The sequence below is a fragment of the Dioscorea cayenensis genome, chromosome 1 (genome assembly GCF_009730915.1).
Source record: "Dioscorea cayenensis subsp. rotundata cultivar TDr96_F1 chromosome 1, TDr96_F1_v2_PseudoChromosome.rev07_lg8_w22 25.fasta, whole genome shotgun sequence".
Classification (NCBI taxonomy): Eukaryota; Viridiplantae; Streptophyta; class Magnoliopsida; order Dioscoreales; family Dioscoreaceae; genus Dioscorea; species Dioscorea cayenensis.
This window is the reverse complement of record NC_052471.1, coordinates 3,665,667-3,683,271: the sequence shown is the minus strand read 5'-3', so window position 1 is coordinate 3,683,271 and position 17,605 is coordinate 3,665,667. Positions and strand designations below refer to the sequence as shown.

At 36.0% G+C, this 17,605-nt stretch overlaps 2 protein-coding genes across 3 annotated transcripts; both read left to right on the top strand.

The window, feature by feature from the left end:
- Positions 1–5,310: 5,310 nt before the first annotated feature.
- On the top strand, positions 5,311–7,286 carry LOC120263051 (putative pentatricopeptide repeat-containing protein At3g15130). Its single transcript, XM_039270975.1, has one exon. The coding sequence runs from the start codon at positions 5,311–5,313 to the stop codon at positions 7,051–7,053; it is 1,743 nt and encodes a 580-aa protein (XP_039126909.1). The 3' UTR covers positions 7,054–7,286.
- Positions 7,287–8,178: 892 nt separating this feature from the next.
- LOC120261464 (E3 ubiquitin-protein ligase RING1) lies at positions 8,179–17,283 on the top strand. Of its 2 annotated transcripts, XR_005536608.1 has the most exons (3): positions 8,179–9,363; positions 16,938–17,002; positions 17,087–17,283. XR_005536608.1 is itself a non-coding variant. In XM_039269370.1 (2 exons), exon 1 carries the CDS (start codon positions 8,239–8,241, stop codon positions 9,349–9,351), a length of 1,113 nt encoding a protein of 370 aa, XP_039125304.1. In that variant the 5' UTR covers positions 8,179–8,238; the 3' UTR covers positions 9,352–9,363; positions 16,473–16,855. The 2 variants fall into 2 exon arrangements, 1 of the variants encoding a protein (XP_039125304.1); XM_039269370.1 differs by lacking the exons at positions 16,938–17,002; positions 17,087–17,283 and adding an exon at positions 16,473–16,855.
- The last annotated feature ends 322 nt before the right edge of the window (positions 17,284–17,605 follow it).

Genomic DNA, 17,605 nt, shown 5'->3' with positions numbered 1-17,605 from the left:
AATATTATAGAATTAGAAAAAATGATTAAGGAATTGAAAGAATTTAAAGACAAGATAATATTGAAATATCACATAACCCATTCTAGAAGTAAAATTGTAGATTCATTACAAAATACTATAGATTTAATTACAAAAAGAAAAAGAAGACTTAATGGAGAAAATAATGAAATAAGAGAGAAAAAATTAACAATGCCACAAAAAATTACAAAAATGGAAAAAGAAATAAAAGAAATACAAGATAATATAAAACAATGGGAAACGAATAACTATCAAAAACAATAAGAAACAATAGACTTCCCATTCTTACAACAAGAATTTAATCTCTGTTCATCTCCCACTTTGAATTTAGGAATAGAAGTATCACAACAAACTGAATCTCTATTGTTTTTATCTCTTTGGGAAACATGTAACTGAAATATGTAATTTGAATATTACCCCATAGTTTGTCCATTCGCATTAGAGAAAACTGTGACTGCAAAACCAGCAGATTCATTTGCGTTTTCTTTAATTGTGGGAACTATATAACTAAGTCCCTAAAAAGAAATACAAACAGACAAAGGTTTGTTCATCTGAATAATAAGAGCTGTGGTTACAAAACCAGTAGGTCCATACGCGTCTCTTGTTATGGTGAAAACCTGGTTATCTTTAAACCTTAACGACATGCAAAGCATGTAAATTTATTTAAACTAATAAGATTATTTCTTCCAGAAATGGCATGTAAAAATTTCTATAATCAATCATCCTCCCTTGAACCTCAGTTAAATCTTCCTATATTCGCACCAAACTCCACTATAAAATTCAGAACACAAGCCAACCTAAACTTGTCACAACAAGTTATTCTTGACAATCTTTGGGCTAATAAACATGACCCAAAACCCCTTATCTCTCTATTCCACTCCTTAGCAAAATACTTTCATCAGACAAATGAAAAAAATAAAAAATCCATCTCATTTACCATTACCAGAAACACCCAGTATAAAATTCTCTTTGAAACCTCAAACACTTGACTACATGGTAGAACAAGAAAAGAAAATCAAATCATTGGAAGTTGAAATATCCAAAAGGAATGAAGAAGTCATTATGATCAAGGCTTAACTTCAACAAATTACAAAAGAAGCTAAAGAAATAAAGAAAATCATGATCGAAGAAAGAAAACAAAGAATGGAGAAATTTGAAGTATTTCCAGAACCAATAGAAGAAGTAAAACAGCTTATTTTCAAGAAAGTGATGGCAGCTCAATATGACCAGTTTATCTCTGAGCAAGAAATACTACGACAACTTACAAAAGAAGAAATTCTTCTAGCAGGATTTGCAATAGCCGGAAATGTTCTCAGAGAGTTAGCCCATAAAGATACTAGATGTCAATGTGAAGAAGGTTTTACTGTGGTAAAATGTTCCTTAGATATGGCACAATGGTATGACCAAGAAATCAATGGCGTCCAAATAAAAGTCATCAATCTTTTCAAACATGGATACCTGTCCAGAATTATGCTGACAAGTCCGGAGCAAGCAAATTTTTTAAATGACTATTGGAAGCTGATATATCTTCTACACAAATTCTTCAAAGCTCTTGGACCACAAATTGATGGGTATGTAAATCTAGAATTAAATTCAATCCCTCCTTGTTATGATGAAGGTTATCCCAATGAAGCAAGGCATCATATCAAGATCACTTTCTTTCGCCATCATAAGCCTGAATAAGAAAGGGTAACTCCTATCAGACTTGAAGATATGATCATTCCAGGAGATATTAAAAGACAAATGAAGTTATGGCGAGCATGTGCAATCTTCACTGATTGGAAAATAACTTGTCCTACAATTGCTAATAATCAAAGATGCCAAATGGTGCTAGAAACAAAAATAATGAAGGTATATGTTGACCAGTACATGTTCCCTATGTATTGTCCTTTCCAAATCTTATCTCACAAATGCCGGCCACTGAATTACACATGAAACAAGTATGCTCATGGGCAAGAGAATATCACTTTGGAGATTATTCAAGACTAAGTATCCCAGCAGATATACTGATGCTACCAACTCCAGACGTATCTCCAGAAGGCTTGGATGACATTGCTGAACAAAATCTTTATTTTTATTATGTAAAGGAATCAGTGTTTGTTTTTTTAGTGTGTAATAGGTTTACAATTGTAGCAACAGTAGTTTTACTGTTGAATGTGTCACGTCCCAGCCCTACCGCCGGGCCCGCAGACAGATTGGCCGCATCCAATGGGACTGGGCCCCATTGGGTGCAAGGTCTCAGATTTGACCTGGTCAGAGTCAACCCTAACAAGCAGAATATGAACAGTAATACAAAAGCACAAATAGAATAATGAAGACTGAAATAATACAAATATGGGCTTTAGCAGCCCTACATACAAACAGTCTAGGGACTCAGAATATGTCAACAGAATACAAATCTTACTCACACAAAGAGGATCACTACAAAGATGATATCAGAACAGGAAATATGACTCCAAGATACACCCCGATCCTAAACCTGATGTTCTCCTGCGAAAAAAGGGATTTCACAGAGTGTATGAGCCACAAGGGCCCAGTAGGGTCGTAGAAAAATCCAGATAATGCAGAATAATCATAATAATTTACATACAAATATAATAATCGCCCAGAATACAGAAATAACCAGAAATACGAAAAACACACAGAAAACATACACCTCCCTGGCTAATAACAGAAATCAACAGCACGAGGCTAGATCTTCGACTTTAAAGTCGGAACAGAACAGAACAGAATATCAACAGCCGTAGCCATATCTTCAACAACAGTCGGGGGGTAGTGCTACTACAGAAAACAGGTGCACATGGCTAGGACTTACTCCTCCTAGCTGGGCGAGACAGGAATGGAGATGTACTAAAATTGCAGAAATACGAAATATAGACAGAAAATGTTGAATAAATAATGCAATTAAATAATTAAATACATAAATAAATTTACAAAAATAATGAAATAACTTAAATACATAATAATTGTCAGAAATACGGAATTTGCGGGTGCGAGAGCCTACTTGGCTCCGATACTACGAAGTTGAATTAAACAGACGTCACGACTAGGGTTTGCTAACGGGATCTAACCAGTTAAAAGAAATTACATTTAGATTATACACTAATGACCCTGAAGAGGGTTAATCTAAGAAATTAACCACTCTAATACAAAAAGAGAACAAGCACTCTCTAAGACCAACTTTAACAATCCAGCACAATTGCAAGGCAAAAATGAATAAATGGTACATACTAGCAATTAAATGTTTTCAGGAGCATTAAAGAGTTAAGCTCTTAAAATTAAGCTATGCATATAAAAATTCTACAGGAAAGCTTTGAAATAAACACCAGCACAAATACTTTCCAAGATTAATAATCAACATTAACACGTGATTCAAAATATATAAATCTAAAATTCTAACTTGCCCCATAAGCATTTAAATAAACTCTATTATAAAGCAATACTAAAAATAAACTAAACATTAGCATGGACACCAGGATGTGGACGAATTTTCAATAAAAAATTTTTTCTAAAACATGTAATGCATGCACACACACACACACACACACACACACACACATATATTTATATATATATAACAACAAACCATCATGCATGACCATATGTTTTAAAAAAATATCAAGTAAATTATATCATGGCTACATACTCACAATATCAAGCTTACAAACATGTAAACCTATATCCAAATAATTTAAAACATGAGTGTTAGTTTACATGTCCAGACTTACAAAATGCATATACAAATATCATAATTAAACTATAGGCATCCTTTGGTAGTTGCATGCTTGCAAGGATACACAAGAATACAAGGTGAACAAAAATCAAACATGCTTTCAGGTTGCTATGCATGCTTGCAAAATCATGAGAGATAAATAAAATCATAACAAAAATAAGGTTGCAGGTTCCATCATTCTCAATGTTACAACATGCACACTTAGAGTTTAAACTTAAAATTACAAAGGCATGCTACACAATATAATTCAAAATGACAAAAACACTCCATGACATGAAAGACATGCTCAAATAAATACTCAGACTTAACATGCTAAAAAAGATATTTAAACAAAGCTTTATCAAGACAAGGATTAAGCTTAACACCAAGCTATAAAATATGAACAAACACAACCAAGATTTAAGAACCAAACAATACAAGAAAAGGCTCCAAACAAACATGAAGCATGGTATATCTCCATCAAAAACTCAACAACAAGCAAGAACCTAATAAACCAACAACAACAAAGATCACCTAACTCTACACTTGCCGAAGAGTTGCCGGAGAAAGTTGCTCTCAATCGACAGAACTCTCAACAATAAGTATGGCTTGATGCAGGAGAAGCAACAGAAGAATGAAGTTTTAAAGAGAAAAGCTTGCCTCACCAATCATTCACCTCCAATCATGCAACCAAGCATGATTAACTTTAATCATGCCCAAGAAATCAGGCAATAAAGCCAAGAGCATGTGGGGAAGCATGTCGGCAGTCAAACATTCAACCAACTTAGTCAAAGTTTTATGGTCAAAGTTGAAAACAAATTTTACAAACATTAAAGAATGACATGCTTGTAATAAGTGGGTTTGGTAAGTGTCTTGTTAGGAATAGGTAAATTTGGTAACCGTTATGTTTACTACATGGTAGTTTGATAAGTGTCTTGTCATAAATAATATGACTTAAAGGTTAAGTCTTGGAACCTATATAAGACCCCTTAGTTTGTAAGATGAGTGCATCACTTCCCATCATAAGGGAAATCCCTCTCATCCCTCTTAATGCAATAAAGAAACTCTTCAAGCAAGCTTCCGCCCTAACCGTTACTTCACCCAGGATGACCCCGGCATCCTGAATAAGTTAAACGACATCCCCAATGACCTCTCCATCGTCCCCGAGGCTGGCGTGACAAAGGCGCCTTGGAGGTTCTAGTTTATTGACCCAACGTTGAGTTAGTTGTGTCTGTCCAACTTACTATTTTAATCATTTAATTTTTATTTTTATTTTAGCTCCAAAACAATATTTTATTAGATATTATTTATAACCGTTCAACTTTCTTTTGACCATTGACCCATAACTCAATAGTCTTCTAGGGTCAGAGTTTCAAAAGATTGATTGATTATTAGTCCTTTTTACGGGATTATTAGTTATTTTGGACCTGAAAAATATTATTTTAAGATGCATTCATATATTTGGTAATTTTAAAAAATAAAAGGGTGTTTTGGGTATTTGAACGCTAAAAATTTCATGAAGGAATTTGCGGAAAAACCCCTTACTTTATCATAATCCAAGCTTTCTATTCTTCAAAGCAATGCGCCACCTCCGCCGTCTCCGCGCTCCGCCCACCCTCTCCGACCACGCCGACGCAGAGCACCACTACTCCCAAATCCTCCAGCGATGCGCCCACACCTCAAACCTCCTTCTTGGAAGCTCCATCCACGCCCACATCCTCAAGCTCCCCCTCCTCACCTCCTCCCTCTTCCTCCAAAACCACCTCCTCAACATGTACTTCAAGTCCTCCCCCTCTCCCTCCCTCCCTCTCCAACTGTTCGACGAAATGCCGCACCGAAACATCGTCTCCTGGTCCGCTTCCATCGCTGGCCTTGTTCAGCTCCACTACCCTGACCATGCTCTCCTCCTCTTCGCCCAAATGCGCCGCGCTGGCATCATTCCCAATGAGTTCACTCTCGTCAGTACACTCAACGCCAGCTCCCTCACTGACAACGCCGCCCAATCTTATCGGATATACGCCCATGTCATCAAGCTCGGCTTCCAATCCAATCTCTTCTTGCTCAACGCTTTCCTCACTGCTTTGATCCGGAGCGGAAGGTTTGATGAAGCCGTGGAGTTGTTCGAAAAGTCCAACGAAAAAGACGTGGTTTCTTGGAACTCCATAATCTCTGGGTTCTTGCAGGTTGAAAGCTCGGAACTTTGGGCGTTTTGGTGCAGAATGAATCAAGAGGAAGTGATTCCAGATGAGTTCTCGTTCAGTAGTATTCTCGCAGGATTGGCCAAAGTTTCGATTTTTATGGCGGGAATTCAAGTTCATGGTCAGCTTGTGAAGTCTGGATTTGGAGATGATGTATGTGTGGGCAATGCACTGGCAGACATGTACTTAAAGAATCAAGCACTTGTGGATGCTCTCAAGGTATTCGATGAAATGCCGCAAAGAGATGTAGTTTCTTGGACTGAGATGGCTTCCGGTTGTTTACTCTCCGGACAACCCTCAAAAGCTCTTGATCTTATTAGAAGGATGAAATCTGCAGGGATTATGCCGAACAAGTTCACTCTAGCAACAATGTTCAATGCATGTGCGAATCTGTCATCATTGGAAGAAGGGAAGAAGGGACATGGCTTTAGAATCAAACTCGGTGTCAATGTCGATGAATGTGTTGATAATGCGCTTGTTGATATGTATGCAAAGTGTGGATCAATGGATTGTGCATGGAGGGCATTCCAATTGATGAGAGACCGGTCGGTTATCTCTTGGACGACGATGATCATGGGGTTCGCATTGAATGGCCTTGCTTGTGAAGCTCTCAAGGCTTTCGATGAGATGATTTTGGAGCGCGTTAGGCCAAATCATATAACACTGACTTGTGTTTTATATGCTTGTTGTCAAGGAGGATACATCGATGAAGGATTGAAGTACTTTGAGGCAATGGAGTGCGAGCATTGCATTGCCCCCGGAGAAGATCATTATGTATGCATAGTAGATCTTCTATCGAGAGCAGGGCGAATAGCTGAGGCGGAAGCTTTCATTCGAAGTGCACCTTTCAAGCCTAGCGTTCGAGTGTGGCAAACTCTACTTGGTGCTTGTAGAGTTTACGGTGATATAGATACCGGTGAGCGGGCAGCAAAAGCAGCTCTCGCGCTTGATAAAAATGATCCTTCAACCTATCTTTTGTTGTCGAACATGTTCGCTAATTCGAGCAATTGGGATGGTGTGAGTAGAGTAAGAGAACTCATGGAGAATTGGCAAGTGAAGAAAATACCGGGTTGGAGCTGGATTGAGGTCGCAAAAGATGATAATCATCGTCTAAAGGTTATATAGCCAATTAAGGCAATGTTAATTAGTGTTGGTATTGAAACATCGACTAAGCTTTTAGGTTGAATTGAATCCATCATCTGAAACGAGAAGAAAGACCGGAGAGTTTGAAGATGCCGGGTTTACTTGGAAGAGTTGAATGAGAAGTTCTTCTCCAAATTTTCTACATATGAACTTAAAAATCAATGGGATGATGTCACATTTGTTATAGAAATTGGCTTTTGGATGCATACCTTTGAAACTCAAAAATTTTATAAGTATTGTACATTTCTTATCTCACTAAATGTTTTGTTGAAATACATTTGAATTGGAACACAAACCATTAATTGATCAGAGTTAATAAAATTGATCTCATTTTCAATCTCTTTTTCTTTCCAAGAGCAACTATTATTACAGTGCAACATTTTGTCAAGATGAGTAGGTGGAAAGTTAATTGAAATATGGAACAGAAAAAAAATTTGTTTAGAGAAATTAATATAATGCTTACATTTTTTTTGTGTTTTTAAATAATATGATATTTTTATTTTTATATAATACTCATTATTTATGTATATAAAAAAAATTATTTGGGAAGAGATTGTCCTCTTGTAGAGGGCTCCAGTACACATAAATAGTAACTATAATTAGATGCGTTTTAATTTTTATCTAAAAAGACGGATAATTTTTGTTCACATGTACTAACCACAAATCTCAAAATTATTTATTAGATTATAACAAAACACAAGAAGTAATCGTACAGTAGATTATGAGATAATTCTTTAATTACCAACCAGTTACATACATTATGATATAGTTTAAAAAATTATTTAATTACCACTCTCTGGTTCTAGGGTAATTATTTTTACCTCAAAATAAATAAATAAAAAAATCACACAACCAGCAATTCATTCATACATTCAACATTTAAATTAAAAAATAAATAAAAGCTAAGAAAATATAAAAAAACTATTTTATATCATAAAATATTTCAAAAACTATATATATCTCTATATATATATATATATTTTTAAAAAATCTAAAAAAAAACCAATATATATATATATATATATTTTTTTAAAAAAATCTAAAAAAAAACCAATATATATAAACCAATATATATATATATATATATATCATCAGTCCTAATAAAATCCCTTTCAATATCTCGTCATCGATCTCTCCATCCCTCGATCCATTCCTTCTCCTCCGTCAATGTCCTCCACCGGAGCTCCACCCTCCGCTGGCGCCGGCGCCGCCGCTCAGCAGCGCTATTTCTGCCACCAGTGCGACCGCACCGTCCTCATCACCCCCGACCCTGACACGGACCTCGTTTGCCCTCTCTGCCATGGCGGATTCATCGAAGAATTCGATCTCCCATCAAACCCTAACCCTAATTCGAACCCTAGCCGTTCCTCTACCCGTCCATCTCCATTCCTCGCTCTCTCCTCCGCGATGAGCCCCTTCTTCTCCGCATCCTCCTCCTCCTCCCTCCTCTTCCCTTCGGCTCCGACCGGCTTCGATGTCCACCAGGCTTCCGATCTCACTGATTTTCTCAATTCTGACCGCTTCCCTCCCATCCCCAGCCTCGACGGCACCGAGGCCTTCAATCCCTTGGCCTTCTTGGAGAACTACCTCAACTCCCTCACGGCTGGCGGCGCCAACATCCAGGTCGTCCTTGAGGGCGCCCCTCCTCTCCCCGCTGGCGCTAACCTTGGTGACTACTTCATTGGCCCTGGCCTCGAGCAACTCATTCAACAGCTCGCTGAGAATGATCCTAACCGCTATGGCACTCCGCCTGCTGCTAAGTCCGCTGTCTTGGGGCTTCCAGATATTTTGATCTCTGCGGAGCTCTTGGCATCTGATGATGCCCAGTGTGCTGTTTGCAGGGATACGTTTGAGATTGGGGCGGAGGCCAAGCAGATGCCTTGCAGACACATTTATCATAAGGACTGCATCATGCCATGGCTCGAGTTGCATAACTCCTGTCCGGTGTGCCGGTATGAATTGCCGACGGATGATCCGGATTATGAGCAACGGAGGGGAGTTCAGGCTCCTGCTGCTTTGGGGACTGGTGGTTCTGGCGCTTCTGGCGGTTCTGGCGGGCAGGGGGCTGCTTCTGGTGATGGAAACTCTCCGACCCAGAGGATGGTGGAACGGAGGTTTCGGATCTCGCTACCATGGCCGCTTAGGATGTTAGGATCGCAAGCTGAAGGGAGCAATGCTGGAGGTGGCCCAAACAGTGATGGGGGTGCTAGTGGAGGGAATGCAGGCTCTGGTGGCAGTGGAGATTCTAGGTCCGAGCCAAGGCATGAGGACATGGACTGAGAATATTTTGAGGTATATTTCTTGGCATTGCTTTCCATTTCCATTGCATTCCTTACGCTTCAATAAGAATATCTGGTTTGTATTGTATTTGCTTTTTATCTCGCACCTTGTTTGAATGTTGTTTACTTGTTCAAGAAAACAATGGTTCCTATTATTTCACCCTAATTGCACTGTTATTTCCGTATTCCATATCATCTTATTCCCTTATTCTGCTAATTCTTGAATTTTACTGTTTACTTTGCAAAATATAGCTTTCACGCTAAAATCATCACTTATTTGAATGCTATTTTTATCAACTTGCAATGTTGAAGTCTAGACCTAGAACATATTTAAGCTATTTGCTACCTTGAGGATTTTGATGCGTTATGGTCATGAGGTTCTTCCTTGTATTACCTTTTGGTCTCCAACTATGAAGTGTATTTTCAGGTTGTTTGCCCTAAGTGAGGCAAAACAATAGGTTATGAGCTACATGTGTGAATTAGTGCACATTCTAGCTGATCTTAAATTGTTATGGCTATCTTGGTTCATTCTAAAAACAAATGCTAAAAGTTACTTCTATCACATGTAATAAAAAAACTTTGATTCACTAAACATATTGAATCAAGTTAATTTGATGCAGTACCATATCAAGGAGATGCTGTCGGATAAGTATTTCCCTGGTATATCTCTAATGTAGTAATGGTTCTGAGCTATGCATAATTGCATATTACAAATTGTTTATTGCTTGCAGAAGTTAGCATTGGAAGGTATTTTATCTCCTTGTGATGTCTATTGTTGATTGTTGGTCAATTTGCAAATGATTTGGTTTGTCATCAAAATGTTTGTTGTTTGCAAAAATTAATGTGGGGATGTCTTGTATCTCCTTGAGATGTTTATTGCAGATTGTTGCTTAATTTATATATGATTAGTTTTTTTTTTTAAATCACAGAGTAGGCTAATTACTTTGTAATCTTGTAGGTAGTTTATACCTCTTATAGTTGTGAAGTCTGAAGTGCTTAATCCTGTTGAAGATTGTGAGCCATTAAGCTTAACCTTTTTGGTTTCACTCTTGAGTGCCAGAGTGCATTTGAAGGAGGGCCTGATGGGCATGGGTTAAAAATCTAAAAGAGGGCTTGTTACAAGGACTAGTGGTAGGAGCCCAAGAGTTAGGTGAGGTCTAAATATTGTGGTAATTATTAGGATGACTGAATAGGAAATATTAGGCAGGCTGAATATTGTAATTATAGGAGGATATCATGGTCGGTGTTCTGGCCTAATTGTATGAAATTTGCATGATCTATTGTAGCCTAATGCTAGAAGAGCTTTGCATGCCATGTTATAGCCTAATACAAGAGAATTGCATGCAGGTACTTGGCTATAAATGAAGGGTAGCCATAGGTTAGGGTTTTTTAGCACGAATATAGCTGTTGTAGTTTCATATTTCCTAAGAGCAATAGAGTAGTTAAATTGTTCCTGTTTTGCTGTACAAGTTGCTCTAGACTGAATAGCTTGGATCCTAAGCAATTAGGGATTTATTCCTAATCTTGGCAAGGGGTCTGAACACAATGTTAGTTGCATGAGTTTGTCACCATGGCCTGTATGTATGGACCTCTTGGTGTATGGTTATGTGTGGTCTTAGAATACTTTGGTTTTGAGGAGCCTGATTTCTTCAAGATATTTTCTATTTCATTATTTCATATAGATTGTTATATTCAATGTTGCATTTCTTTCACAATTCTCATCTTATTGGCCATTGCAACTTTTATATTACTATCTTTTTCTTCAACTAATAATAATGGGAAAAGTTTTCTTTTCTTCCAAGTTGCCACGCCTAAAGTTATACCCACTTACCTTATAGGTATGAAACATACATCATGAATGGTAGTAATCTTTTAGAATCATTCCGCGCCTCCTTTTGCTTACCTTATATTGTCCTGTGGTGAAACATAAAACTAAATCATATGATTTCTTGATAGAGCAAATACTTTTAGGATATAATAATGAATCAGTATATGGTCCTATTATAAGTTAGTTAAGCAAATTTCTTGAGCAATTTATGTTGGTTGTTGAAATAATCCTCAAGTCTTCACTCTTCATGTAGCTAGCCATAACTAATTCAATATAATAAGATATATTTTAGCTATTGAACTTTATGAATTTCTCTCCCTTGAAATCTTTTATGAAGCTCTCACTTCTAATGTCTAACATATCTAGAATGCGCATGTTGTGTCCCTTAGTTTTTTTATTGAATTGTTTAGTTTCCATAAAGATCAAATTTTGATATATCAACGCCATCATGAGTACATTTAATTCATCAATCTTTTCTTTTGAAAGTTTGAACCATGTGATATTATGGATTCAATGGAACTGCCTTAGAACTAGAAGAATTCCTATTATATTTCTCTAGCGAAGGTTATGACTAATGGTGAATCATCTCTCTTTTCAAGTGGTCAACTTCTATTAGAATTTAAATATACTTCTTGATTTAACTTTACCTTTTATGTTGTTGTAAACTCTCTTTGCTATGTTGGTGATTCATGATGAGAAAGACTTCATTAAATCCTGTATAATAAATGTTAAAATTTGTGGGCCATTCGCAAACGCTATCTAAAAGGGTACCTTGTCTGGTTAATTGACCAATACTTTGGGCTGCATCCAATTTAATATGTGTACAAGTATTGACAGTTTGAGGTTTATCCCTTGTTCAATTTCCAAAAAATAGCTTTATAAAACTTCTGTTCTTCTTTGCGTTACATACTATCCAGAATTAGCTTGATCCGAAGTGATCATTATAAGCTCCTTGAATATTCTGTACTTGGAATTAGTCTTGCTTCATTTCCTATGTGCTATGAACTCAAAATTCATCAACGATTTGTCAATCATCATATTAATCTTGGAAATATTCTTGCTTCATATTATTAATTGCATCCATTGAACATTAAAGTTTGTCAACCATTAAATGAAAGCGAAGATTTAATGCTGTGGCTAAAAGATCACATGAGTCAAACTACGTCTGTTAGTGCTTAATGCAGTCATTTTTCAAGGTGCATGGATGGGCATCTGACAAAAGTTGGTTGCATACTCTTATATATGGCCTTGGATGTGTTTATGGAGAAAATACATACTTTGGATGCGAAATGCTGTTTTGTCATTGCCTCTCTATCTTTGATTATGAGGAGTATATTTTACTCTGATGAGGCATTCTTTATGATGTGGCAATTAAAAAATACAATAATATTGGATCATTTCTTAATTTAGGAATGAGTTAAAAAATCTCCATTTAGAGGAAGGTCATGCTAGTTCTGTATGGTAATGTTGAAACCCCTTATGCCAATCAACCAAAACATTCTTAATTGCTTATGGCTTAAAGGTTCAAACTCTATATTACTACTTAGGCATATGAAGGTACACCAACAATGACATTGCTCACGAGACTGAATGAGAAAAAAAAAAGGGTTGGTTTTATTTTATAGCCAAAGACTTACATATAGACTTCATATATATAATATCACATGCATATCCTATGCGGTTCTCCTTGATATCTTCCTATAGTTAGAATATTCAACCAACATATTATTATTCCTTGTATGCTTAAATTCTTTGTTTTACCATGTTCAGTCAATCCCTCCTTCAAGTGCACTCTTATCCTCAATAGTGAGATCATGGATCAGGATCTCATTTTAAATTCTTACCATGATATGTTATACTCATGTCTTTCTCGATTTTGAGAGCACCATTGCGACCATTGGTGAGGTTTACGTTCAAGTAATTAGTGGCATATTGAACCTTGTTATGCCTTTGAATGCGACAAAATATGAAGCATTGGTGTGCGCCTCTACAGCCTATTCTCCATCTAGGTTTTTCCAACTCAAATGCAGGGGTTTAAGCTACAACTTTGTTCCGGGCTCTGTGCTAGAATTGGCCCTCAGTGAATTGGGATAGGATCTTAGTGGACTCAACACTCTACTAGAATTAGGCTCGGTAGCCTTACAACCCATGGATATTGTTGTCCATGGCTTCTTCCATCTTGTACTCTATATTCTCATTTAGAGTGCCTTCGGAGGCCATGAACACTTATTGACCTGTGAAGGGCTGTACTTGCAAGGCCTGGATGGCTTGTCTGAGGCAATGTGATTGCTTTTGCATGGCTTCTTGCACGGGTGTTTACATGACTACTTGCGTGGTTTTCATCATGGCTCCACTTCTTAAGTTGTTTCTCTATGGCTTGTACTTCAACTATCCCCAGTTCCTTAATAGAGGATATCTACCTGCCTCATGCCTTTAAGTTGCTGCTTGTTGATCTCGATGGCTATCAGGTGGAAGATCCGTGTAAAAAAGAATTCTGAAGTTGACACCTTTCAACAAAAACAACAATGTTGGAACCATTATTATAGACTGGCCAATCTCTAATAGCTTACCACCCCAAGGTATAAACTGTATACAAGCTTATACCATGAAACAAGATAACTACTTTATTATAGATCGGGAGAATAATCTCTAATTGTTTACATGACTGCTTGCATGGTTTTCATCATGGCTCTGCTTTTAAGTTGTTTCCGTATGACTTGTACTTCAAGCATCTCCAGTTCCTTAATAAAGGATATATGGCCACCTTGTGTCATTAAGTTGTTGTTTGTTGATGTCGATGACTATCAGGTGGAAAAAAAGAATTCCAAGGTTGACACCTTTCAACAAAAACACCAATATTGGAACCATTAATATAGACCGGCCCAATAATCTGCAATTGCTTACATTTCAAGGTGTAAAATCTATAAAAGCTTATACCGTGAAGCAAGATTACTTCTTTATTAGTACATAGAAATATGAAACTATACTAACAATAAGATTGCTCACAAGGCTAAGTTACAAATAACAGAGGACTGCCCTTCTTTTCTAGTCAAAGACTTGCATGTTGATCTCCTGTAATAGTTTGTAATATTGCATGCAAATCTCATGCAATTCTCTTTGATATCTTTCTATCATTTAAATATTCAGTCAACCTATTATTTTTTCTTGCCATACAAATATAGTATGGCAAAAAATAATAATATGCAAAGTGGCAATATAGCATTTTAATAATATCGCAGGACTGGCAATATGGCATCTAAATAAAATGCAAAGTTCATAAATAGAAGTCTAGTTTTCTACCAATTGAGTAGTATTAATCTGGGTAGATAAGATTAGAAGCATGTTGATTTTAGCTTTAGTTATCAACCATTGGATGTGGGTCCATAAGACTAGAAGCACTGTATACTCGTGGTCCAATACTGTTCATCAATACTATTTACAGTATTGGGTGTGGGTCCCATGTGGGAGAAACAGTGGTTTCACTCTTTCAAGATTGCAAAGTAGGGAATTTTCCTCTGTACATGTCTTTTTGACAATCCCTTAAATGGTCAGCATTTGTCGCCTATTAAAAAAAAAAACTTTAGCTTAGTTGAACATAGAGGTAATATTGCTTGCATAAACGAAACAAACAAGAACATTTATAATACTTTGGCCTTCTTGAATCTAAGGTAAATTATATGGAAGAATGACGAGCCTTGAAATGAGCATACATCTCAAAATATTGTGCTAGTAAAATGCCGTAGGAAATGTTGCCTGCCATCCTTGTGATGGTAAACTATATCTTTGTTTGTTACATGTTTACCAATACATGCAATATACAGAGAAATCTGGAAAATTTTGAGACAGTAATGCAAACTCTGAGATATACTATGTCTGCTTTTTTTTTTTGTATGGTTTGACAGATCTGATTTGGTTGTCCATGAAATGGTCGATATTTTGACATTATCTTTGAAAGGAGTAATGTGAAGGAGTTAGGACAGGCAATTCAAACTTCAGACATGGCAGTCCTTTTACTGAATCACTCTATTCAGTTGAAGGTTGCTGTGTGTAGATGCATTTGAATACTAGGGCATGCATATTTGCATCTATTGCGTAGAAGATCATATGTGATTGTTTAACAAACAATGGATCTAAGCATGTTGCTAAGTTTGCATTTGATTTTGATTGAACCGTTTTTTTTTTATGTAGCGTTATTAAGTTTTAACAACCTCATCAAGTTTTTCTTGTTTAGTAACAATGAGTATTTAAATGATGTTTTAGATCTTCTGATTATTTTCTAAAGGAGAGGGAACGCTTGTTTCCTAGAAGTAGAACTGCCAAAATTTGAAAGTAGATAACTTTTATGGACTTCAAGGCAGCTTCTGAAGTCTAAAGTGGGATTTCTTAAAGTTCCACTTCTTTGTTTTGACTTCCTTAAAATTTATGACAAAGTAAGACTTCAGTCAAATTTAATTAAACATGCTAAATTACCATTTTAGAACAAATTCATATGCTCCTTAAAATAGATCATTTGCATATATATAAATATATATACTGCTTACAAAAATTGAAAATTGCTTCATATGTACCCATATTGGTCTATATTTGTTTTAATGTGATTCAACTTGTATATAGATAGCTTTTTTTTTGTCCTTTTCTTCAATTGGCTGCTACCTTGTCAGTGATTCAGGTTGGATTGGGAAGAGATTCAAGAGTAGAGGAGCTGAAAAAAATAAATAAATAAAAGAAAACTTTAGATTTGATGGAAGTGAAACAAAGAAGAATGAGAATTGATGGATATTTTAGATATTTCAGTTGTAGATGCAAACAAAAATAATTTTGCTAATTAATGTACAAGCAAAAGCTTGAGATTTTGTGTATACACATAATTACATTATTTACTAGGTGTACATGTACATGCAACTTTTTATAAGTATATATATGTTTTTTCAATTTTCCCAAATATTTTACATAAATGTAAATCTCCGTTATCTACGTATTCTTTTCATAGATTTGATTTCTTCGTGGATTACTGAGTATTACTATTCACATTATCTGGGTGATCGACATTTTGCAGTTGGTTCTTCTGCTGGCCTTCTGGGAACTGTGATTTACTATGAATTTATTTGACATGTAAATTACTGGTTATGTAACCCCTATGCTTTTCTATTTGTTTTTTCATATTGATTTCTTATAGGCAAGCAAAAAGACACATGTCTTGGTTAAGTTTGGATGTGCTTGTTTGGCTGTTGATTCTGTAATTGTTATTTTTCTTTTTCTTCTTCTTCTGATTATCATTTTTCTCTTTTTTGTAGGGTGAGTTCTGAAGCTGCTTTTTCGACAAACAGTTCCACATTATCTGGTTCTCTGAGTTGCTTAAAATCTATACTTATGGTGAAATCAAGCCCAAAATAATGTCATAGATCATCCCATTATTCGTTTCGTTTTAGTGTCGTCGTTGTTTTGGTATTGTTGATAGTGGAATGAGATGCTAAATCTGTGACCATGATCTGGTCTTCATGCCAGAACCTCACAGAAGCACAATTCATGCAGGCAGTAATGTCTATTTTTGGGATCACTCCGAAGCAATTCCCTTTTCTCTATAGGTTACTTTATATAGTTCCTTTTATTTTGATTACAATGTAAAATGCACAACTCCCTTTTACTAATTGTCCGATCGAAGGGTACTGTTCTTGCATTTGTGTCTGTTTAATATGGCAGATCTTGTTTATGCACTCTTAACAATCCTTGCAATTGAATTGTCAAGAGATCATCTTGCAGGCTGTGTCAATGCAAGTGTTCTTATGAGCTCCAGGCTTCAACTCTATGTCCAGACTTCTCAAAGGTAAAAATATTCACTCTTTTCATCCATGTATTCCAATTTGTATCTTTGCTTGTTCTTGTTTTGATTTTTCATTTATTATAACAGGGAACTTTAAAGGCAGATGTGAGAGTTTGGCTAGATATTTTCTTATATTTAGGTATGCCAAGTATAAAAATCACTATTACAATGCTTAATAGGAAAATTATTCATTTTATGCAGAGGGTAAGTGCAAGCCAAGAAAAACCTTGCTGTGTGGGTTTTGTTTTAGGCTCAACATTTCATTTCTCTAATTTCAGGTTGCTTTTTATTTACATTACACTACATCTCCATTATTGTGTATTATTTTATTCTTTTTCCTCACTTTTCAGAAACTTCTATTTTTGAAGAAAATTTTGAAATATTATAAATTGAGAGAATTTTTTTTTGTGTACCCCTGCATTAAGTATCAAGGGAACACATGGAAGTGCATCTTGCATATATTCACAAAAAAAAATTTTAATTTAAAATAATAATAATAATAATAATAATAATAATAATAAACATGGATTCGTGTGTGTAAAAGGCCAATGCTTTCTCAATATGAGTTGAACATATTTTCACAATAATTTCTTTATTAAATGTATC